This window comes from Ovis canadensis, chromosome 13 (genome assembly GCF_042477335.2).
Source record: "Ovis canadensis isolate MfBH-ARS-UI-01 breed Bighorn chromosome 13, ARS-UI_OviCan_v2, whole genome shotgun sequence".
Classification (NCBI taxonomy): Eukaryota; Metazoa; Chordata; class Mammalia; order Artiodactyla; family Bovidae; genus Ovis; species Ovis canadensis.
The window spans coordinates 44,399,228-44,423,454 of record NC_091257.1 but is presented as its reverse complement, the minus strand read 5'-3'; the positions used below and the strand labels follow the sequence as shown (position 1 = coordinate 44,423,454).

General features: G+C 43.8%; 1 protein-coding gene across 4 annotated transcripts in view; it reads left to right on the top strand.

Moving 5' to 3' along the window:
* The window catches only part of NMT2 (N-myristoyltransferase 2), a 57,556-nt gene that overhangs the window by 7,698 nt on the left and 25,631 nt on the right, over positions 1–24,227 (top strand). For 2 of the 4 annotated variants that reach the window (XR_011248126.1, XM_069547556.1), the window contains exon 2: positions 20,776–20,911. The exons of 1 other annotated variant lie outside the window; for it this stretch is intronic. Coding sequence is in view for 1 of the 3 variants with exons in the window: in XM_069547556.1 (XP_069403657.1) it covers positions 20,776–20,911 (136 nt within the window). In the remaining 2 variants the exon portion in view is untranslated. Of the gene's footprint in view, positions 1–15,340; positions 15,460–20,775; positions 20,912–24,227 lie in introns of all 4 variants that reach the window. One more of the 4 variants, XM_069547558.1, reaches the window with a different exon arrangement.

The window sequence follows — 24,227 nt, the reverse complement described above, 5'->3', positions numbered from 1 at the left end:
TTCCCCATTGAGGGAACTACAGCTTCCCCACTGAGGGAACTTTCCCATTGAGGGAAGCTGCAACTCTCCTGGGAGAGAGACGTGAGCGTCTGTGTCCTGTGCTGCTGTTATTTCGGGACTTGACCCGCACAGCTCGACCTGTACTATAACGAATAGGACTTCTGTATGTCACCCTTGACTTTGCAGGGGCCTTTGTCTTTTATAATTAGTAGTATGAGCATATGGTACAAACTTCAAAAAGCGCAAGAAGGGTATCCTGTGAGGAGGAATTCTCATTCTGCCAGCCTTGAGTTTCCCTCCCCGTGAGCATCTCCTGACGCCAGTTCTTGACATGTCCTCCTGGTGGCATCCTACACATGTACAAGGCTGCGGGGTGTGTGCATGTGTGCACGAGCGTGCTTATGTGGAACAGGCATTCACCACCAATGGCAGCATGCCCCTTCATTCCTGCACCTTGAATTGTCACTTAACAGTGTATCTTGGAAATCCATATACATATTTTTGTGAAAGTGAAAGCTGCTCAGTTGTGTCCGACTCTTTGCGACCTCATGGACTGTACAGTCCTTGGAATTCTGCATGTCAGAATACTGGAGTGGGTAGCCTTTCCCTTCTCCAGGGGATCTTCCCGATCCAGGAATCAAGCTGGGGTCTCCTGCATTGCAGGCAGATGGATTCTTTACCAACTATCAGGGAAGGCTATTATATATAAAAACCCGTAGACCAATCTCATTTTTTGTTTATTTGGCTGCACTGATCTTAGCTCCCCAGCAGAGGATTAAACCTGGGCCTTTGACAGTGAAATCATTGACCCCTAACCAACCACTGAACTGCGAGGGAATTCCCTCCACCTCATTTTTCCGAAACTGTTTTATTTTTTTATTTAGCTGTTTTTATTTTTGGCTATGCTAGATCTCTGTGGCGGAATCGGCTTTTCTCTAGCTGTGGGCGAGCGGGGCTGCTCTCTAGCTGCGACGCACTGGCTTCTCGTTTCAGTGGCTCCTCTCTCTGTAGGGCACAGGCTCTCGGGTGAGTGGGCTCAGTAGCTGCCGCTTTGGGCTCTAGAGCACAGGCTCACTAGCTGTGGCTCACGGGCTTAACTGCTGCGAGGCATGTGGGATCTTCCAGGATCAGGGATCGAACCTGTGTCTCCTGCTTTGGCAGGTGGATTCTTCACCACTGAACCCACCAGAGAAACCCTGAACCTAATTTTTTGAAAGACTGTGTACCATTATTGCATGGATGTCCGATTACTCATTTAATCTGTCCCCTGTTCTTAGATCATGAGGCTGTTTTCAGTCATTTGTGCTAATGAAACAGCGCTGAAACAAGTATCCTTGGATGTATAGCACTTCTTCAGAATATTTCTTCATGAATAATTTAAAAGCTGTTCCCAATAACAAGTTTTAGGCAGGCGGTATGGTGTGTGGAAATGAGTATTAAACCAGGAATCAAAAAACTCCCCTTTAGTCAGCTATCGAAATAGAGGTCAATGAATTTCTCTGGGTATGAGTGTCTTGACTGGGAAATTGAAGAATTTGGCTCTCAAATTCGTAGGATTTAACAAGTATGCACTTTGTCCTGAGCCCTGTCCCATCCCTCAGGTTTAAGAACCAGAGACCTTGTGCCTCGGGTACTGTGAGGACCCCAGAGCTCCTTGGATTAACCTTCTGGTTTTCACAGCCCAAAGGTCAGGGGCAATATAAACAGTGGCAAAAGAGAGAGGCCTGTCCTGCCTGACTCCTGACTTGTCCCCACCTTTAAGCTGTCATCCTAGGCATTGCCAGCTATTCCTTCTCTTTCAGACACGCTTTCTGAGCTCTGGGGTGTTTCTGTGCTTTTTCACATTTTTATTTTTTAATTTTGTTTTTAAAACATTTATTGAAGTATAGCTGGTTTACAATGTTGTGTTCATTCCTGCTCTATGACAGTTATACATGCGTATTTTTTTCATATGCTTTTCCATTCTGGTTTGTCATGCAGGGCATTAAATATAGTTCCCTGTGCTATATGGTAGGATGTTGCTTTTTTATCCATCCTCTGTGTACTAGTCTGCATCTGCTTTTGCTGTTTTTAAAAAAATGTCCTTGTCTCTTTCCTCTACCATCCCAAAGTGGACCATGACCTCTGGCTCCCTTTTGGATCTGGGAGGTCCTGTCCTTTATGTTTGAGAACTCAAAGTTCACTTTTGTGATTCCCGGGGAAGAACGCCACCTGCACAACCTCCGCTCGGCCTCTGAACCTTGACTGCCTCCTGAAATCATGTTTTCTCTGCATCTCGCTTCTGGCCTTTGCACTTGGTCTCGTATCACAGACCCATCACTCAGCTCTTCTACTCGAGGTCAAGCAAGAATAGAAACTCTGTTCCAGTGTTTCTACCTACCCCTTCGGAGGCATCAGTCCCTGGAATCCCTGCAGCCTAGATGAGATCTGGCTATTACCTTCCTGCTGTTGGAGCCTCCTTGCCCCTCCTCACATATTTAACTGCCTGAGATGATGATTCTCCTTACCTGCCAGGCACATCTTGTCCCTCGCTTCGGCATCAGATTTTTCTGGGAGTGTGGTGGGGCAGGGGGAGCCTGATGTTTTTGTCACACACTGTAACCATAAGGATTTCATCAGAACATAGAACATTCCTATAATGAGAGAATTGGCTAGGTCCATGAGCATCATTGGAATTATTCAAAAGAGGAAGCATTAAAAATGAAAATTGGATCTAGCAAGAGAATTCAGAAATAGGAATATCATTTGAAAAGCACATCAAATTGTGAACTTTGTTGGCACATTAATCTTATTAAATTTAACAGTGGTTATGAAATATTGAAATGAATCACAGCCAGAAAAAAAATTTTTTGTGACTTGCTAATCATCTTCCTTTACTCTGAAAGATCCGGAAATGAGAAAAGTCATAGAAGTGGGAGCTACTGTGTAACTGTGTACAGGCTGATCTTCTGTCATAAAAACATTTGTGAGCATGAGTGAGAAAGGCTGTAGGAAATAGGGTAGTTCTGAGCCACCAGGGAAGTCATCTTGAAGGCTATGCTCTACCAACACCCTCAATCCTTTTTGAAAAACTTGATTTTTCTACTTGTTTTGTTAACCATTTCATCTTGGAACAGTGTTAAGTGCAATGCAAGCAAATACGCTTTTAAGAAATTTGTTTGTGAAATAACTGAACAGTTTATATTTAGTTTTTCAGTTATGTGTAATGATCTTAAAGATATACAGTTTTTAGTAGCATTTAAAATATTTCTTCCTTCATTCTGATCTTGGATAATCTGCAAAGACAGGTCTTACTTCACAGACTAAATTTCACGCTGGACTATTTCTGGCCAGTGCGTATTGATGAAATTTTATGATGCGTTAGCAGCAGACTCAAGTTCAATCCTTGGGTAGGGAAGTTCCCCTGGAGGAGGAAATGGCAACCCACGCAAGAGCCTGTGAAATCCCCATGGACAGAAGAGCCTGGCAGGCTACATTCCATGGGGTCGCAAAGAGTCAGACATGACTGAGCATGTTTCCACAGCTTTATTAGAATTGGATTTTTGTTTGCTTGTTTGTTTGTTTAATGATTTATTTTTTTATTGAAGGATAATTGCTTTACAGAATTTTGTTGTTTTCTGTCAAACCTCAACATGAAAGAATTGGATTTTTATGGGAAGCAAGCCTCAAACGTGTTGGATAATAATGAAATAATCATGGAAAAAGAAGGCTACTGAGATAGAACCTGTTTTCCCACCTTTAGATTATGTTAACAGCTGAAAGAACTAGAAACTTGGGAACAACCCAGTATCTAAAAGAGGGAATTGGTTAACAGACTGTAGACTAGAAACTAGCAAAGGGAATCGTCCAGGGTCCTGCTCTAGCTGGGCCAGGATTGCCCAGGGCTTATTAGTGAGCCACTGCCGGAGACAGCCACCCTCTACTGCTGACATGGAAACATTGGGATTGTTGGCTGGTCCTGCTGTGGCCTCTGCCCCATGCTCCAGCTTCAGTAGCTACCGCTGCCTGTCTCCTTGGCTGACCTTTATGATGATAAAGGTCATTGTCAGTTTCTGCTCCTCACTGGTCACAAAATTCTAGGGTAGCTTTGAGCTTGGAGCTCTCCAAGGTCTTCTCTGTGACTTTCTGCTTTGACCAGAGATGATGTGGTTCTAAGGAACCTCGGGGAAGGAAGTTGCTGAGCTAGGATGAAGCTTCCTAATTGATGAGATGGCTGAAATCCTGTTGAAGGTCATGCTGTGAGGAAGCCAGGTGCTGAGAGTGGCAAGGTTGGCTTCTTGCTCTGGACCTGTGCGTCACACTTGGGGAGGAAGCAGATGAAGAAGTCGTGACTGGAATCGCACAGATTGGCTGCTGAGAAAACAGCCTCACTCAGGACTTCCTTGTCAGTCCCGTGATTAAGGCTCTGTGCTCTCAATGTAGGGGCATGGGTTCGATTTCTGATTGGGGAATATCCCACATAATGAATGGTGTGGGCAAAAACAAACAAAAAACCAGACTTACTCATGGCACTTCTATTAAGGGAACCTGAACTGTCGATAAAACCAGTTCTCGAGTGGGGCAGCCACGTGATCAGCCTGTATCAGATGGGTGCCCTGATGGAGTATGGGAACAGCCTGTGGCCAGTACTCTGGAGAGTTTGAGTTGACCTCAGCCCAACTCCCCTGCAGCTGGGGCTGTGAGTTCTCTTCCATCAACTGGGCACTGTGATGCTCCTTGGGTTACCCTACATTTTTCTTAAACTGCGCCAAAATCACCTCATATAAAATTTTCCTGGGTAGTGTGCATTTCCCTCTCAGTAAAGTGACTTGAGATCCCAAAGAGAATACACATACACACCTATACACAAACATACAGATCTGTTGCTGCTGCTGCTAAGTCGCTTCAGTCGTGTCTGACTCTGTGCGACCCCATAGACAGCAGCCCACCAGGCTCCGCCATCCCTGGGATTCTCCAGGCAAGAACACTGGAGTAGGGTGCCATTTCCTTGTCCAGTGCATGAAAGTTACTATTCAATAAAAGACCACCCGTTTAATTATTTTTAAATGTTCACAAAAGAAGAGGTCATTTCCCAAAGAAGACCTCTAGATTGCCAATAAATATCTAAACAGAAACTTAGCCAGTAGCAGTGCATAAATAGGAGGTGATATAGCATAGTAATTAACTGGATCCTGGAGCCTGAGTGATGGATTTGAGTCCTCGGCTCTGCTGCTATTCAGCTGTGATGTTCAGCAAGGTACTTAACTTGTACATATTGTGGTTTCCTCTTCTGTAAATTGGGAGCAACTATAGTCAGAGGACTTAACCTCACACAGTTGTGATAGTTTACATGGTAGATATGTAAGGTGCTTGCCCCGTGAGTGCACTAAAGTGTTAACAGTTATGCCGACAGCCATAATGGTGATGAGAATGGTGGTATGATGGTGGTGATTGTGATGTTGATTGTAGTGATGGTGGTTATGGTGATGTTGCTGGTGGTGATGATGATGGTGGTTTATGGTGATGTTGGTGGTGGTGATGATGGTGATGATGTTGATTGTGGTTATTGTGATGGTGGTGGTGGTGATGATGGTGGTGATGTTGCTGGTGGTGATGATGATGGTGGTTATGGTGATGTTGCTGGTGGTGATGATGGTGATGATGTTGATTGTGGTTATTGTGTTGCTGGTGGTGGTGATGATGGTGGTTATGGTGATGTTGCTGGTGGTGATGATAGTGGTGGATATGCTGATGGTGGTAATGGTGATAATGTTGATTGTGGTGGTAGTGTTGATGGTGATGTTGCTGGGGTGGTTATGGTGGTGGTGGTAAGGATGATGCTGATGATAGTGGTTATGGTGATGTTGGTGGTAATGATGATAATGGTGGTGGTGATGTTGCTGGTGGTGATGATGATGCTGATTGTGGTGATGATGGTGATGATGATGGTGGCGGTGATGAGGATGATAGCGATGATGATGTTGATGATAGTTATGGTGGGGGTGCCAGTTTATTGCCAAAATGCTTGTACCAACATTATATAAGTATTCCCTTTCCTCACATTTTTCCAGTATTATTAGACTTGAAAATGTTTGGCAAGTCAAGGAGAAAAAGTAGAATCTGAGGTGGTTTCATTTTCAGTTTCCTTATTGCTGGTGAGGTTGAGCATCTTTTCATAAATTTATTGACTATTAGGATTTCCTCTTTTGCAAATGATTTATTCATATCCTCAGCCCATTCTTCTCTTGGTCTTTTGTCTTCCTAGTGATTTTTACATTGATTTCTCATTCATCCAGCAAATATTTATTTTATACCTCAGACACTGTTAAGGTGCTGAGAATACAATGGAAGAGGTTGTCTTATGGATTTTATGTTCTAGTCAGAAGAAGACAAATAAATACTATATTCTTAGCTCTCAAGAAGTTATGTGGAGAAAAATAAAGCAGGATAATCATAATAATAGCTATCATGGACTGAGTGATTTCTCTGTGTCAACTACTAACATATTAACTCGTTTTATCCTCACAATTTTGGGAACACCATCTTTTGAAAACGTCATCTTTTGCAGGCAAGGAAACCGAAGGGCAGAGAAGTTAAGTAATATATTCCAAGTGACACAGCTGGGAAGTAGTAGAGGCAGGTTTCAAAATCAGGTGGTCCTACTCTAGCTAAGGCCTGTCCTAACCAGGCCTATCCTAACCAGGATAGGATGTTGCCTGTCTGTACTATGCTGGAGATAGAATGTAAACAGGAAAAGAGCTTTATATTACCACTTTACCATGTGTTTTATAAATACCTCACTTCCTTCCTCACCTCCTCTGTAGTTTTAAAATTTTGTTTATAATCACTTTGCCACAAAATATTTAACTTAGATGTAGTCAAGTTTTATCTTATAGTGTGTGCTTTTGGGTCCTTATTTAAGAAATTATTTCTTTCACTGATAATGAATTTACTGTCATTCTTTTTAATTGGATTTAAAAAAAATGTTTATTTGGAGGTGTTCTGGTCAGGCCAGATGACTTGTGGGATCTTAGATCTTAGTTCTCCCACCAGGGATTGAACCTTGGAAGTGCGGAACCTTAACCACTGGACCACCAGGAAAGTCCCTGTTGTCATTCTTTTGCTTATTCATTCAACAGATATTTACTTGAGCATCTGTCATATGCCAGATGCTATTCTAGGTATGGATAGATGTTGGCAAAGCCAACACAAATCATTTCACTACTGATTTATGATGTAATCATCATCATATATCAAGTTCTTTTATGTAATGAGTATTACTGGCCTGCCTGCTCCACTTCCTTGATCTATTTATTCTTGAGCTTTGTTGTATCTTAATAATGTTTTAGTTGTCAAGGCATTGTGGTTATTATAGACAGTTTAGAAAATGCATGAAAATACAGAAATGATTAAAATCACTTATAATCTTACCATTTTCTATGCAGGAAATTGAAAATCAAAGGGGAAGGTTTTATAAAATAATTATAACATCAAACTATTAATGGTCATTATGGGGAGGGGGTAAGTGATCTCTCTGGTGGAATCCTCTGAAATCTAAAATTGTTTCTTGGGACTTCCCTGGTGGTTCAGTGTTAAGACTCCACCTTCCAATGCAGGGGCCTCAAGTTCCACGTGCCACAGCCAAGAAAATTTTTCAAAATTTAAGAATTGTTTATCTTTGGCATTCCATACCATATATCAAGCTCTTAAAATTGACCTGTTAGTTATAACAGGCTATTCAGAAAACTAAGATCATGGCATCTGGTCCCATCGCTTCATGGGAAATAGATGGGGAAACAGTGGCTGACTTTATTTTTCTGGGCTCCAAAATCACTGCAGATGGTGATTGCAGCCATGAAATTAAAAGACACTTACTCCTTGGAAAGAAAGTTATGACTAACCTAGACAGCATATTAAAAAGCAGAGATGTTACTTTGCCAACAAAGGTCCATCTAGTCAAGGCTATGGTTTTTCCAGTAGTCATGTATGGATGTGCGAGTTGGGCTATAAAGAAAGCTGAGTGCCGAAGAATTGATGCTTCTGAACTGTGGTACTGGAGAAGACTTTTGAGAGTCCCTTGGACTGCAAGGAGATCCAACCAGTCCATTCTAAAGGAGATAAGTCCTGGGTGTTCATTGGAAGGACTGATGTTGAAGCTGAAGCTCCAATACTTTGGCCATTTGATACGAAGAGCTGACTCATTGGAAAAGACCCTGATGCTGGGAAAGATTGAGGGCAGGAGGAGAAGGGGATGACAGAGGATGAGATGGTTGGATGGCATCACTGACTCAATGAACATGGGTTTGGGTAGACTCTAGCAGTTGGTGATGGATAGGGAGGCCTGGCGTGCTGTGGTTCATGGGGTCACAAAGAGTCAGACACGACTGAGTGACTGAACTGAAACTGCTATAATGATTAGACCCTGCAGTGTAACTGTTCAACATGATAAAATTTTTTCCTTATTGATGGGACAGCCCTGGACAGGTATCCAGATGGATGGTAAGGGGACTTCCCTTCGTCTTGTCAATCAGGGTTTGGCTCCCTTGCATCACATGACTCTGCCATCCTCTACTGTCTCATCCGACACCTGCCTCCAACCAGCCCGGGGAGGGAGAGCATCAACGAGCACCCCCAGGCTCCTCTCTGGGCCAGCAGAAAGTGGGGGCTCATGTCTATTTTCATGCCAGTGACTAGAACCCAGTTGCATGAGTACCTGACCTGCCAGCAACAGGGAAGCATAGTCTGGCTGTGAGCTCCCAGACCAAGCGGGAATGGGTCTTTGTGAGCAGCTGGCAGTCTCTCTCTCTCTCTCTCTCTCTCTCTCTCTCTCTCTCACTTGTTTCTCCTGGAGCAACTGTAAAACGTTGACAGTTTCCTATAAAATGTGTTCCTTTGCTCATTCCATTAAGTCCTAGTCTGCAGAATCTCTGACTACATCAAAGAGATTTGCAGGATGTGCTTATTAAATGTTTGACATTTCCATGGCTGAGAAATAGTCCGTTGGTTTACCCTTGGGGTTTGAAACGTGCCAAAGATTCTCTTTAGGCAGAAATGCAAGTATCTGGCCTTCCTGGGGTAGCGAAATGGGGTTTTTCCTTATGGATTTTTCATATGAATTGTGGGGGAGGTGGAAAATGGAACTTCTCTTCTTAAAAATCCAAGAGATCTTTGTAAAAGGGCTGCATGATTTCCATGGCTAAAGATATGGGATTCAGTAATCAACTTAAGGCAGCAACTCTGAACCCTTTTCTCCATCGGATTTCCCAGAAGAATCTTCTCAGGCAAGGATTTTCCTCTTATCCTGAGGGGTTCTCAGTATCTTTCCATCCCCATGGAAGAAATTTCATCTGCCACTTTTTCAGCAGCTTTGTTGAGATACTATCCATATACCTGTGATTCACTCATTTAAAGTGTACAGTCCCATGGCTTTCATTGTATTCAGAGTTGTATAGCTGTGACCAAAATCAGTTTTAGAATGTTTTCATCACACCAGACTGAAACCATGCATCCCTTAGCTGTCACCCCCTGACACCCCCTGTCCTCCCAGCCACTCACAACCACTGATCCATTTTCTTTTTTAGACTTGCCTTTTCTGGCCATTTCATACAAATGGGATTATACAGTGTGTGGCCTTTTGTGCCTCTTTGATTTGGTATAGTGTTTTCACAGTTTATCCATATTGTTGCATGAATTAATACTTCATTTTTTAATTGCTGGATAATATTCCATTGTATGGATATACCACATTTTCTTTATTCACCAGGTGATGGGTATTTGGGTGGTTTCTTCTACCTTTTGGGTATTATGAAAAATGCTGCTATGGATACTTGTGTACAAGTGTCTGTGGGCACAGGCATTTTCGTTTCTCTTAGTCATCTACCTAGGAGCCGCGCTGCTGAGAGGTGTGATAAACCTGTAGCATTTTGAGGAGCTGCCGGACTGTTTCCCAGAGCGCCTATGCCGTTTTACACTCCCACCAGCGGTGTATGAGGGTCCCAGTTTTTCCACATCCTCGCCAACACTTGTCATTATCTTTTTTGGTTCTAGTTGTCCTAGGGAAGGTAAACTTTCCAGCTCTGATTCCCAAATTCTAGTCTCTTTAAGGCTAGACCCCTGCCACCCTTCCCCTGCGTGCAGTGCAGTGCGGGGCACAGAGCAGACAGCTCGGTGAATACAGGGTAATGGGCTGCGATCAGCTTCACCATGCAGGTAGGGAGAACTGTAGCTTTCAGAGATCTTCTTCCTCCTGGCAGTGTGTGATTGGAACTGTCCCAAAAACCAGAATTATTCACGCACCCATTAAAGAAGTACTTGTTATAAAAATCTACTAGTACTGGGCAGTAAAGCATTGGCGACCTCAGGGGCACAAATAGGAACAGCTGTGCCCTTCACATCCTGACACAGATGCGCACGTAAGTCACACAACCACCGTGCAGCAAGCTTACCACTGAACAAGGCACCAGCCACGGGAGCCCTGAGGAAGGGAAGCCCGAATCAGAGAATGCACAAAACCGTACTACCCGCGGCATATTTCTAGCTCCGGTATCTGGCTGCGATGTTTGTTTAAACCCGATCGCTAGTCGGATATTTCTGGAAGTCCTTAACTACTGGATGATTTTTTTTTCCCCACTAGATTTATTTTAAACAACGGTGCAGATTTGATTCTACCGATGAAAACAAACTGCTCGTTTTGGGGATGGGAACGCATTACTATTTTTAGACCAACAGGGTGTCATTTGGCGGGGTCTTCATGTATTGGAGAAAACGAGCACTACTTTCTATTCCAGGATTAGGGAGAACAGGGAAACACACATCTATAGCTCATCCACTTGCCCTTTTCTAAAAATAATAATAATAATTGTTAGTGTCTTTTATTTTATATGTTTTATTTTTTGACAGAACCATGTGGCATGTGGGATCTTAGTTTCCTGACCAGGGATCAAACCTAAGCCCCTTGCAGTGGAAGCATAGAGTCTTAACCACTGGACCACTGAGGAAATCCTCATGGGCTTGTCTTTTAAACACTTTTTCTCACTGTTGAATATGCCTTTCATGCTTTGACTCTGGAGAAAAGTGAATTAATCACTATAACTCAAGATGTTTGTGATTTTAATACATAAATAACCACCAGAAAGAAGAGTTCCTCTGTGACCTAGATATGGGGTGATGAGACTGCCACCTGGGGTCCTCTTAGTGGTAAAGACCAAGCCCACAGCTCTGTTGGGTTAAGTCAGCACAACTTGTTCTCCCTGGCACTATATGCGGCGGGTGGGGGTCTCTATCCTCAGGGGACCTCTAGCCTCGGCTGTCAGAGGCCCATCGCCTTCCAGTGCAGCATCTCGACGAGGCTACCAGGCTGGCTGGGAGGGGAAGTCAGCAAAGAGAAGGCACAGCACCCTCACATGCTCCCCCCCGGGAGCTCCACCTGTTCCATCTCCTCGTCTTCCATTGGCTCAGCAAACAGCCTGCTTGGGCCCACCTTTCTCACTTCAGGTGGGGGAGTGTATGGGTCATCCCCCGGAACACCCACAGGAGGGGGGTCAGAAGTACTGGTGAGCACCAATAGCGTTTATCTGAGTAGGAAAAACCCAGTTCTCCTCCTGTGTTCTCCTGACTCTAACCACTGTCCCCCCGGCTTTTCTGACACCAAGCACGTCTGCAGTGCCAGCAGGGATCCTGCGTTGACTCTGACATCGTCCACCTGGAGACAGCGTTAGATCCCACAGGTGGAGGGCCCGGTCCCACCAGACTGCACCCTCCCCACTGGGGACACAGTCCTAAGTCCAGGCTGTCCCCTGTGCCTCTGACCAACCAGCTACAAACTTGAAGTTCTTCCCAAGAACCCCTCCTTATAGTGGTTAATTTGAATTCACAGTCCTCAAGAAAACACTTTTTAGGGAATTTCTTGGTGGTCCAGTGGTTAGCACTCCATGCTTTCAATGCTGAGGGCCTGGGTTCAATCCCTGGTTGGGGAAGTAAGATTCCGCATACCATACAGCTTGGCCAAAAAAAGGAAAAGAAAACACTTTTTACTGCTTACCAGTTTATTGTAAAAGGATGTGATAAAGAATACAGATGAACACCCAGGTGGAAGGGATGTGTGGGGCAAGGGCTGAGGGCTGACACATGGAGCTCCCGAACCCTCTCCAGGGTCCACACTCCCAGCCTCTCCCCAGGTTCACCAGCCGGGAAGGTCTCTGCTCCTGAAGGCTTATGACTGATAATTAACTCCATTTCCTGCCCCCTCACATCTCTGGAGAACTGCAGATGGGGGATGAAAATCTCAAGGTTCTGATCTTTATGACCATCCAGGAGCCCACCCAGAGATACCTCATGAGAACAGAAGACACTGCTACCACCACCTGGGAAATTCCAGCAGTCTAGGAGCTCTGTGCCAGGGACTGAGGTCTTATATTTTCTCTATTATCTCACATATATTTTTAAAGAGAGAGATGAGAGACTTTCTGTTTTTAGGGGGCCTACACTCTAGTGGGAAAAGCAGGTAAGAGCACCAGGTTTTATGTGTGCTAGATGGGAGGATATTGTGTGAGTGGCTCAGAAGGTAAAGAATTTGCCTGCTATACAAGAGACCCAGGTTCAGTCCCTGAGTCAGGAAGATGCCCTAGAGAAGGGAATGGCAACCCACTCCAGTATTCTTGCCTGGAGAGTCCCACGGACAGAGGAGCCTGGCAGGCTCCAGTCCTTGGGGTTGCAAAGTTGGACCCGGCTGAGCAACTAACACTTCCACTTCAGAGGGCAGGAGGAGCACTGAGTTAGGAGCACCTACTTCAGGTTAGAAAGGAGCAAGAAGGCTTCTTGAAAGAGGTGATTCTTGGCTTAACTTTTTGCTTTTTTTTTTTTAATTTATTGAAGTATAGTTGATTGTTGTGTTAAGTGGTTCAGTTACACATACATATATTTTTATGTATTCTTTTCCATTATGGTTTGTTATAGGATATTGCATATAGTTTGTTTACCTACTCTGTATATGAAAGCTTACATCTGTTAATCCCAGCTTCCTGTTCCTCCTCTCCTTCAACCCCCTCACCTTTGGCAACCGCCAGTCTGTTCTCTGTGTTCATGAGTCCATTTCTGTTTTGTAGATAGGTTCATTAGTGTCATATTTTAGGTTCTAAATATAAGCGGTATCATAGGTATTTTTCTTTATCTTTCGGACTTATTTCACTTAGTATGATAATCTTTAAATCCATCCATGTTGCTGGAAATGGCATTATTTTATTCTTTTTATGGCTGAGTAGTATTCCATGCTATACATTCTTTATTCATCTGTTAGGGGCTTGCCAGGTGGCTCAGTGGTAAAAAGAATCCACCTACCAATCCAGGAGTTACAGGAGAAATGGGTTCAGTCCCTGAGTCAGGAGGATCCCCTGGAGGAGGAAATGGAAACCTACTTCAGTATTCTTGCCTGGAGAATACCATAGACAGAGGAGTCTGGTGACTTAATTCCTCAACCAGGGATTGAACCCACGATCCCTGCATTGGAAGTGTGAGTCTTAACCACTGGACCACCAGGTAAGTCCCCTGAGGCCACATCTTAATATGTGAAGCTTTCATCTCCTGGGCTAAAGAGACTCTTGATGAAAGTAAAAGAGGAGAGTGAAAAAGTTGACTTTAAACTCAACATTCAGAAAACTAACGGCATCCGATTCCATCACTTCATGGCAAATAGATGGGGAAACAGTGGAAACAGTGACAGACTTTATTTTGGGGGGCTCCAAAATCACTGCAGATGGTGATTGCAGCCATGAAATTAAAAGACGCTTGCTCCTTGGAAGAAACGCTATGACCAAGCTAGACAGCATATTAAAAGGCAGAGACATTACTTTACCAACAAAGGTCCGTCTAGTGAAAGCTACAGTTTTGACTAGTAGTCATGTATGGATGTGAGAGTAGTAGTAGTAGTACCAGCAGTAGATGTATGGATGTGAGAGTTGAACCACAAGGAACGCTGAGTGCCGAAAAATGCTTTAGAACTGTGGTGTTGGAGAAGACTCTTGAGAGTCCCGTGGACTGCAAGGAGATCCACCAAGTCAATCCTAAAGGAAATCAGTCCTGAATGAGATGGTTGGGTGGCATCACCAACTCGATGTACATGAGTCTGAGTAAGCTTCAGGAGTTGGTGATGGATAGGGAAGCCTTGCATGCTGCAGTCCATGGGGCCACAGAAAGTGGGACACGACTGAGCAGCTGAACTGAACTGAACTTCACCTTCTGGAGATGTTGGGTATGCGGAACAGTTTAATCCATAGTCTAGCAAGTGCTGCCTCAATGCTCAGTCGTGTCCAGCTCTTTGGGACCGCATGAAGTGTAGCCTGCCAAGCTACATGGCAAGCTATGTAGTCATGGGATTCTCCAGACAAGAATACTGGAGGGGGTTGCCATTTCCTCCTCCAGGGAATCTTCCCAGTCCCGGGACTGAACCCACATTTCTGTGCCTCTTGCACTAGGAGGCAGATTCTTTACCACTGAGCCACCCTGGGAAGCCCAAATACTGCCTGGGTTTTTGTATTCTCTAAAGTGTAAGTCGCTCAGTTGTGTCTGACTCTTTGCAACCCCATGGACTATACAGTCCATGGAATTCTCTAACTTCCATTCAAATCCTGAGAATCTCGTTCTTGAGTTAATCTCTCTCTGTTCCCATTTTCTTATAGACAGCTGGGAAAAGCCAGCATGTTTTCAGCCTTCTGCACAGAAAGGGAATGGCACCCCACTCCAGTACTCTTGCTTGGAAAATCCCATGGATGGAGGAGCCTGGAAGGCTGCAGTCCATGGGATCACTGAGGGTCAGACACGACTGAGCGACTTCACTTTCACTTTTCACTTTCATGCACTGGAGAAGGAAATGGCAACCCACTCCAGTGTCCTTGCCTGGAGAATCCCAGGGACGGGGGAGCCTGGTGGGCTGCCATCTATGGGACAGGGTCGTGTCCAACTCTGTCAGACTGAATCAGACACGACTTAGCAGCATGCTCATTAGGTCCATTTTCTATTTTCTAGCTTCGCTCCTGGTTAAATAAAAAAACATTTAAATCTACAGTGAGACTGTTTTTCTACCTATCAGATTGTCAGAGATGAAAAATATGGTTATATTTCAGTGCTAGCAGAAATGTAGGCAAACTGATGTTCTTATTTACTATTCTGTCCTTTGTTCCTTTATGTGTGTGCACATGTGCTAAGTCGCTTCAGTTGTGTCCAGCTCTTTGCAATCCTATGGACTATAGCCTGTCAGGCTCCTCTGTCCATGGGATTCTCCAGGCAAGAATACTGGAGTGGGTTGCCATGCCCTTCTCTAGGGGATCTTCCCAATCCAGGGATTGAACCCAGGTCTCCCGCATTGCAGGTGGATTCTTTTCCCTCTGAGCCACCCAGGAAGTCCAAGAATACTGGAGTGGGTAGCCTATCCCTTTTCCAGCAGATTTGCCCAACCCCGGAATTGAACCAGAGTCTCCTGCATTGCAGGTGGGTTCTTTACCAGCTAAGCTACTAGGGAAGCCTCCTATAGGTAAGGTAATTTTTCCTCTCTGGCTCTGTTCATCTTTGATATTCTGTAGTTTAAAAATGATTTGCCAAGATGCTGTTCGGGTGGCATTTATCCTGCTTGGTATTCTCTGAGCTGCTTGGATCTGCGGGTTAGCTCCTGCTATTGGTTTGGGGAAATGCTCAGTCATTATTGTTTCAAATATTTCTTCTCTCTCCTCCTTCTGGTGCTCCCATCATAAGTATGTTACACTCTGTGGTTTCCTCACAGTCCTCGGATACTCTATTCTTCTTTTTTCCATCTTCTCTTTTCTTTTCAAGTTTGCGGGGTGGTGGTGGGGTGGGTTCTGAGGTTTTCACTGCTATGTCCTCAGGCTCAGAGATTCTTTCCTCAGCCACATCCGGTCTGCCAATAAGTACATCGAAAGACATTCTTCATTTCTGTCAGTGTTTTGATTCTTCTCGGTTCTGTCGGGATTTCCACCTCTCTGCTCACATCACCCATCTGTTCTCGTGTGCTTTCTGTTTTGTCCATTTGCGCCCTTAACATATTAATCATAGTTGTTTCCAATCCCAGGTCTGATCATCCCACCATCCCTGCCTTGTCTCGTTCTGATGCTTGCTGTATCTTTTCCAACTGTGTATTTGGAATGCCTTGTCATTTTTTTTTTTTATCTTGATAGCCAGCCATGATGTACTAGGTAAAAGGAACTGCTGTAAATAGGCCTGTGGTCATGCCATGGTGAGGTGTAGGGGGACGGGAAGCATTCTACAGTCCTGTGACCAGGTATCAGTCTTCTGGTGAGCCTGTGCCTCTAGACTGTGACCTCACAGACGTGGGATAGGATGGCTTACGGGGGCTGGAGTTGGGTATTTCCCTTCCTCAGATCAGTTAGGCTCTGATCATAGCCCAGCTGGTTAGGTTCTGATTGACTAATTTCTGCTGAGAACAGGCCTTGTTAAGAAGCACAGAAAGTCTGGTGTATTTCTAAAATGATTCCTCTGCCAGAAGTACGAGGGGATTCTTCTCCAGTATCTACCATGGGAACCTGATTGGGCTCCAGGGGTAAAGCTCACGAGAGTATGGGAGACCCCTGTGACTGGGCTGGTAACTCTCAGGCTTGTCCACACACAGCCTCCAGGACTATGTGAATCACAGTCCCGGGGTTCCTCCCTGAGCACTGGCTCCCATGGAGATTGCCACTTGTGAGTCTCTGCTCCCGGAAACTGTTGCTCCAATTTTGGGGGCAGCGTTTTGTCCTGTGTCCCTCCCTCCCTTAGGGATCTCAGAGAAATTGTTGGTTTTTCAGTCTGCTAGGGTGGAGTGGCGAAGAAGGCAATGGCACTCCACTCACTGTTCTTGCCTGCAGAATCCCAGGGACGGGGGAGCCTGGTGGGCTGCTCTCTATGGAGTCGCACAGAATTGGACACGACTGAAGCGACTTAGCAGCAGCAGCAGCAGGGTGGAGTGGTGACTTCCAAGCTCCTTACATGCAGAACCAGAAACTGACTTACTGTTGGTGGGGTGGAAACTGGTAACTGCTTTACTAAATTTACCATATTTAGTAAAAGTAAAAATTGTGCCCTTTGACCTAGCATTTCCACCTATGGACAAACTAGCATGAATGGACAAAGACGTAAGTACCAGAAGATTTTTTTGCAGCAGCATATTTAATATAGGAATGTTGCATAAAATATGCTATACTTACACAAGGGAATGCTACCCAGTTGCTAAAAAGAAATGAAGTAGCTCAATATATCCTGACATGGAAAGAAAGAAATCCAAGATATGTTTGTTCAGTGGAAGGAGAAAAAAAGCCAGATCTCAAAATAGTGTGTTTAAGATTCAATTTTTGTTTAAAATTTACTCATAGTAAAAACAGAGGCATGCTTAGAGACGAAAGACTATTTTTTAAAAATTTATGCCAGAAAAACTATTAGTTTCCTTTGAGGGACCCTTTTATAAGGCTGTTGATGTATATATAAGGCTGTTACTTAATGACATTTGTCTTATAATGAACATGAACTTCATAATTAGTTAAAAATTCAAGTAAGAAAATAGGAACAGATAGAGCCAGTTAAGAACGATGGAAGAGGAGACTTCCCTAGTGGTCCAGCAGTTAGGAGTCCACACTCCCGATGCAGAGGGCCTGCGTTCAATCCTTGGTAAGGTAACTGGAACCCACATGCTGCAACTAAGACCCAGCACAGCCAAATTTAAAGTAAATGAATACGTAAATTTCAAAAAAGAGTGATAGAACAGAACTGATATTTCAATCGCTTTTCCTTGCATCAGGTGATAATGCAATAATAATCTCTGACTCTAAATTTGAATTTATCTCTGGGGATACTGTGAGAGAGTAGGCTCAAAGAAATGGGAATTTGAAATCTTGTGTCTCTTTCGCTCTTTCAGAAGATGACAGCTCTAAGATGACAAGGGTTCCAAACAGAAATATTTTACCAGTGATTGTTTTTCGTTTTTACATGTAGAGTTTTTAGTTGTTAATTCATCTAATAAAAATCTTTATCAGGAGACATTTCCCCCTCTGCAGAGAAGCACTTTCTTTGGTTCTGTTATGTCAAGATTAGTGGTTTGTGTACCCAAGAGACATTTATAATGACATATTTTACAACACGTGTCTCTCCCTGACTGAAGAGTACATTAGCGGAGTGGATACCTGTGAAAGCTATTTGCCTTCCATGATAAAATAGCATTTATTTCTATGATTTTCCTGCTCAAATGACATCTAAGCACCCTGCAGGGTCACTGAGTGTAGACTAATAATCTTCTGAGTTCCTGCACCGAGTTCCAATGGGGAGGGAGGAACTTCCCACGTAACACAAGGTGCTTCTCAGACTCCAGCTGGGTGTCCCACAATTCAACTCAGTTCTGACACTGTCTTCTCAAAGACAGCATCGGATTCCACAGGTTACGGGCTCAGAACCCCCTCCTTTTGGGTTTTTATACAGCCTCTCTTAGTTCAGTTCAGTCCCTCAGTTGTGTCCAACTCTTTGCGACCCAATGAATGCAGCACACCAGGCCTCCCTGTCCATCACTGACTCCCGGAGCTTGCTCAACTCATGTCCATCGAGTCAGTGATGCCATCCAACCCACCTCATCCTCTGTCATCCCCTTCTCCTCCTGCTTTCAATCAATCAGTTCTTTGCATCAGGTGGCCAAAGTATTGGAATTTCAGCTTCAGCATTAGCTCTTCCAATGAATATTCAGGACTGATTTCCTTTAGGATGGACTGGTTTGATCTCCTTGCAGTTCAAGGGACTCTCAAGAGTCTTTAATACCACAGTTCAAAAGCATCCATTCTTCAGCACTCAGCTTTTTTTATAGTCCAACTTTCACATCCATACATGACTAGTGGAAAAACCAGTAGTTTTGACTAGACGGACCTTTGTTGGCAAAGTAATGTCTCTGCTTTTTAGTATGCTCTCTAGGTTGGTCATAGCTTTTCTTCCAAGGAGCAAGCGTCTTTTAATTTCATGGCTGCAATCACCATCTGCAGTGATTTTGGAGCCCAAAAAAATAAAGTCTGACACTGTTTCCCCATCTATTTGCCATGAAGTGGTGGGACCAGATGCCATGATCTTAGTTTTTTGAATGTTGAGTTTTAAATCAACTTTTTCACTTTCTTCTTTCACTTTCATCAAGAGGCTCTTTAGTTCTTCTTTGCTTTCTGCCATAAGGATGGTGTCATCTGTGTATCTGAGGTTATTGACATTTCTCCCAGCAATCTTGATTCCAGCTTGTGCTTTGTCCAGCCCAGCATTTCACATGATATGTTCTGCATATAAGTAAAATAAGCAGGGTGACAATATATAGCCTTGATGTACTCCTTTCCCTATTTGGAACCAGTCTGTTGTTCCATGTCCAGCTCTAACTGTTGCTTCCTGACCTGCATACAGGTTTCTCAAGAGGCAGGTAAGGTGGTCTGGTATTCCCATCTCTTGAAGAATTTTCCAGAGTTTGTTGTGATCCACACAGAGGCTTTGGTGTACTCAATAAAGCAGAAGTAGATGTTCTTCTGTAACTGTCTTATTTTTTCGATGATCCAACGGATGTTGGCAAATTGATCTCTGGTTCCTCTGCCTTTTCTAAATCCAGCTTGAACATCTGGAAGTTCACAGTTCATGTACTGTTGAACCCTGACTTGGAGGATTTTGAGCATTTCTTTGCTAGCATGTGAGATGAGTGCAATTGTGCAGTAGTTTGAACTTTCTTTGGCATTGCCTTTCTGTGGGATTGGAATGAAAACTGACCTTTTTCAGTCCTGTGGCCACTGCTGAGTTTTCCAGATTTGCTGGCATATTGAGTGCAGCACTTTAACATAGATGCAGTTGATTACATCATCGGCCGTTTGTGTTTGGTTAGACTCCAGCCCTGCTTGCCTCCCTGAGGTCAGGGAGTGGGGTGACAGTTCCAACCTTCTAATCACAGAGTTGCTCCCCTGGTAACCAGCCCATCCTTCAGTTCAGTTGCTCAGTCGTGTCCAACTCTGCGACCCCATGAATCGCAGCACGCCAGACCTCCCTGTCTATCACCAACTCCCGGAGTTCACTCAAATTCATGTCCATAGAGTCGGTGATGCCATCCAGCCATCTCATCCTCTCTCGTCCCCTTCTGCTCCTGCCCCCAATCCCTCCCAACATCGGGGTCTTTCCCAGTGAGTCAACTCTTCACATGAGGTGGCCAGTGTATTGGAGTTTCAGCTTTAGCATCAGTCCTTCTAGTGAATACCCTGGACTGATATCCTTTAGAATGGACTGGTTGGATCTCCTTGCAGTCCAAGGGACTCTCAAGAGTTTTCTTCAACACCACAGTTTAGAAGCATCAATTCTTTGGCACTCAGCTTTCTTCACAGTCCAACTCTCACATCCATACATGACCACTGGAAAAACCATAGCCTTGACTAGACGGACCTTTGTTGGCAAAGTAATGTCTCTGCTTTTGAATATGGTATCTAGGTTGGTCATAACTTTCCTTCCAAAGAGCATCCTTAGGTGCTTCCAAGTCTCCTCCTTACAGTGACCTTAGGGGCACCTTTAAGTATCTCATCTCTTAAGAAGTTCTAAGCATTTAGGGAACTGTGATCCAGGAACCGTGGATCAAAAGCAAATACATATTTGGTCACCTGAATATATATGTATTTCATTTCAATTATAATACTGCACATCCTAATGTAGTATAACATATGTTTTTCCTAAGTGATTAATTTCATGCAATTCAGATTTTACATAGTGACCTACCTGTTGTTGTTTTTACAAACCCTGTGAATTTTCTAACAGAAGTCCTGGAGGGGACTTGGGTGCCAAAAAGAAAAAGAAGAAACAGAAGAGAAAAAAGGAGAAACCAAATTCTGGAGGCACCAAGTCAGACTCGGCATCCGATTCCCAGGAGATTAAGATTCAGCCGCCTTCAAAAGTGAGAACTGTGTTTTATTTTAATCTCCGTGGTGTTGTATGCCTGTGAAAGTGGGTCTGAGCAGCTTAGGCGAGCACCCTTTTGGGGCAGAGGTGTAGTTAGGGTGTTGCCATCACCGTGTACTGCATGGTAGGGGTCTCTGTGGGATATTTACAGCTTTCCCAGGACTCACGTTGGTACCTAGATAACTAAGCAGTCCATACTGGGCTTCTGTGTGTGTGTGTGTGTGTGTGTGTGTGTGTGTGTGTGTGTGTGTGGTCTACCTACATCTTGCCCTTTCTCAGCAGACTAGTATGTAGCTTGTAATCATAGAAGGAAGTCTCAGTGTGACTTCCTAACTCTTGTTAGGTTTTTAAGTTACACTTAATGTTTGATTCCTTTTTGTTCAGAAGATATTCACATTTTTTATTTTCCTGGGTGTCTGTCTAATTACTTGAATACAGCACCATCAGGCAGCAGATTTCAGCGGGAGCCACCATGGGTAAGTTTCATGTTGACTTTGCCTTGGACCAGTCTGCAGCGGCCAATCCAAATTCCATTGCCAGAGGGTGGAAATAACCAAACCAGAAGTGGTCTAGCTGGGCCCTGTATCCTGTATCCCTCTGGAGGTGCTGATGCCAGATGCCCCTTCCTGGGGTCACCCCAATCACCCTGGCTGCAAATAGAGACCTCGTGTGCTAGGCCCAGGAAAGACAGAACTCTTGGTGCCAGACACAGCAAAAAGAGGGTAGAGTTGGGCATGTAACAAAACAGGTTATCTGGTTGTTGTAGCTCCAGGTGGGCTGGGGAATGCATGGTATCCTGGCAGGAGCTCGGTCCTGGCCCTGTTGGCCATTGAGCCAGGTGCCTCTGCCAGGCTCTGCCCCTCCCAAAGCTACCCAGCTCACAGGCTCTCGTGAAGTCGTAATCAGACCATCTTTATTATGTGGTGTTTATACTGTATACATGGCAGTCATTATGGTTACACAAGTTTTGTGGGGTCTAAATTTCTTTCTTACACAAAGTTTACATCATATGACAGTGGGTGAGTCTGGCAGGTGGTCTTGTTGTTGTTGTTATCAGTTTTAAACCTAAGGACCAGGAATCACCAAGAAGGAAAATTACTTGCCCCAATTTTTCCTTGACTGCTTTTGTGGGGTGAGAAGAAAGTGCAGTCTCCATCAACAGATTTTCAATCTGGTTCTCAGATAATAAATAGTCTAGCCACAGTTATAGGTTCCAAGGTAACTCGTATAAGCTGGCAAGATATCTTTTTTATTTCTCAAGGTTGCTTCATCAGGTAAATGTAGTGTCACTTACATGCATTCATGACTATCTCCTTATTCCTTCTGTCCTCACCACCAGCTGCTGCCAGTCCCCATACCCCTGGTGATTTTGGGTCCTTCCCCTACCTCTGGTCACTTAGAAGAATGGGAATTTGGGATTAGCAGATGCAGACTCTTACATATAGGATGGATAAACAACAAGGGGTTTCCCTGATAGCTCAGTTGGTAAAGCAACTGATCGCCTGCAATGCAGGAAACCCCAGTTCGATTCCTGGGTCAGGAAGATCCGCTTGAGAAGGGATAGGCTACCCACTCCAGTATTCCTGGGCTTCCCTTGTGGCTCAGCTGGTAAAGAATTGCCTGCAATGCCGGAGACCTGGGTTTGATCCCTGCGCTAGGAAGATCCCCTGGAGAACGGAAAGGCTACCCACTCCATTGTTCTGGCCTGGAGAATTCCATGGACGGTATAATAGTCCATGGGGTTGCAAAGAGCCGGACATGACTGATCGACTTTCACTTTCTTTCACAACAACAAAGCCCTACTGTATAGCACAGGAAACTATATTCAACATTCTGTGACAAACCGTAATGGAAAAGAATATGAAAAAGAATACATCTGTGTATAACTGAGTCACTTTGGGGTACAGCATTGTAAATCAACTCTACTTCAAAAAAAATTTTTAATTAAAAATAAACTGAGTGGATGAATAGAATTTTAAGGAAAAGGAACCAGGCAAGGCCAGAGGAATTGCTAGCATGTTGTGGTAGAGAAATTCTTTCTTTTTTAGTGAAGTCAAAATTGCTTTAATGTGGGCTTTTCTCTACATCTTAAAACCTGAGGCTCCTTTCCCCTAAACTGATGCCAGCTCAACATAAAACCATCAATTACAGTGACTTTTAGAGATTCTTTAGTTTCAAGAATATTGTGGTTTATGCTCAAGAACCAAAATAAAATGATATTTGGGTTCTTATACACTTCATAGTGATTAAAGACTTGGACATTTTTCCCATGGTATTAAATTGGAAACTAGTGGGCAAGGAGTACAGTTGATGTTTAGTATTTCCCAAGGAGCAGATAAGGAGAAAGAGAGGCGTGTCTGACTCTCACATCGGAAATACAGTAGTGGGAGACTAATGTGGGATCCTTACCCAGTCTCTCCTTTCTAAACACTCCATCTGGTGCTGCTCCGGAAGGTGACTGGATAGGTTTAAGAGTTTACCATAGCCGAGTTTTCTGCTCTGTCACCGTGGATTTGAAAGTTGCACTTACTTGAATCTACTCTAAGAGCATCATCTGTGAAAACACTGAATCACTGTGTTGTATACCTGAAGCTAATAGAACATTGTAAATCAACTAGACTCATTTAAAAGAGAGCATTGAATAGTGAGCACTGGGATATAACTACTTCATAAATGGTGATTTTATATAAAGACTGCTGGTCAGCCTGCTTAGGCAGAAGCCACTCTGAGGGTTTCTTTATGGAGACGGGCTACCGTCATTGGCTTCCTTGAAACAAAGATGCTGATGCATGTTTGTTATGAAAGAGTTAGAGTTTGGTATATTCATGTTAGAGGATTTAACTCAAATAGCAGGAAAGAATTACTATGGCAAATTCAGTACAGACACTATAGATATATTTTTGTAAGACTAGGTTCTACTTGGCCTATTGTAACATAAATGGATGCATGTTCAAGCATAATTTAGCTTAAATATACTGTCCTCTTACTTTCTGTATAAGGTGTAAGTCTCTTCATTGTGTTGTTGGGGGCTCAGGTGGATGTAAATTCATTTGGCTAGAAATCTGTTACTTTTGTGTTGGAGGCTCAAAGGAGATCCAAAAAGAGACATCTAAAACTACAATAAGTCAACAACAATGTAACTTGGTTAAATTAGTATGTGTAATTGATGTGTGAACCTGATGATTTAGACCTCAATCAAAATATAAGGTAGACAGCTTACAAAATTTGTGGTAGGCCTGAGTGATGCTGTTAGGTGTCCAAGTGGAGATATCAAGACTTTAACCTACTTCTAGTTAGATTCCAGCACTTTG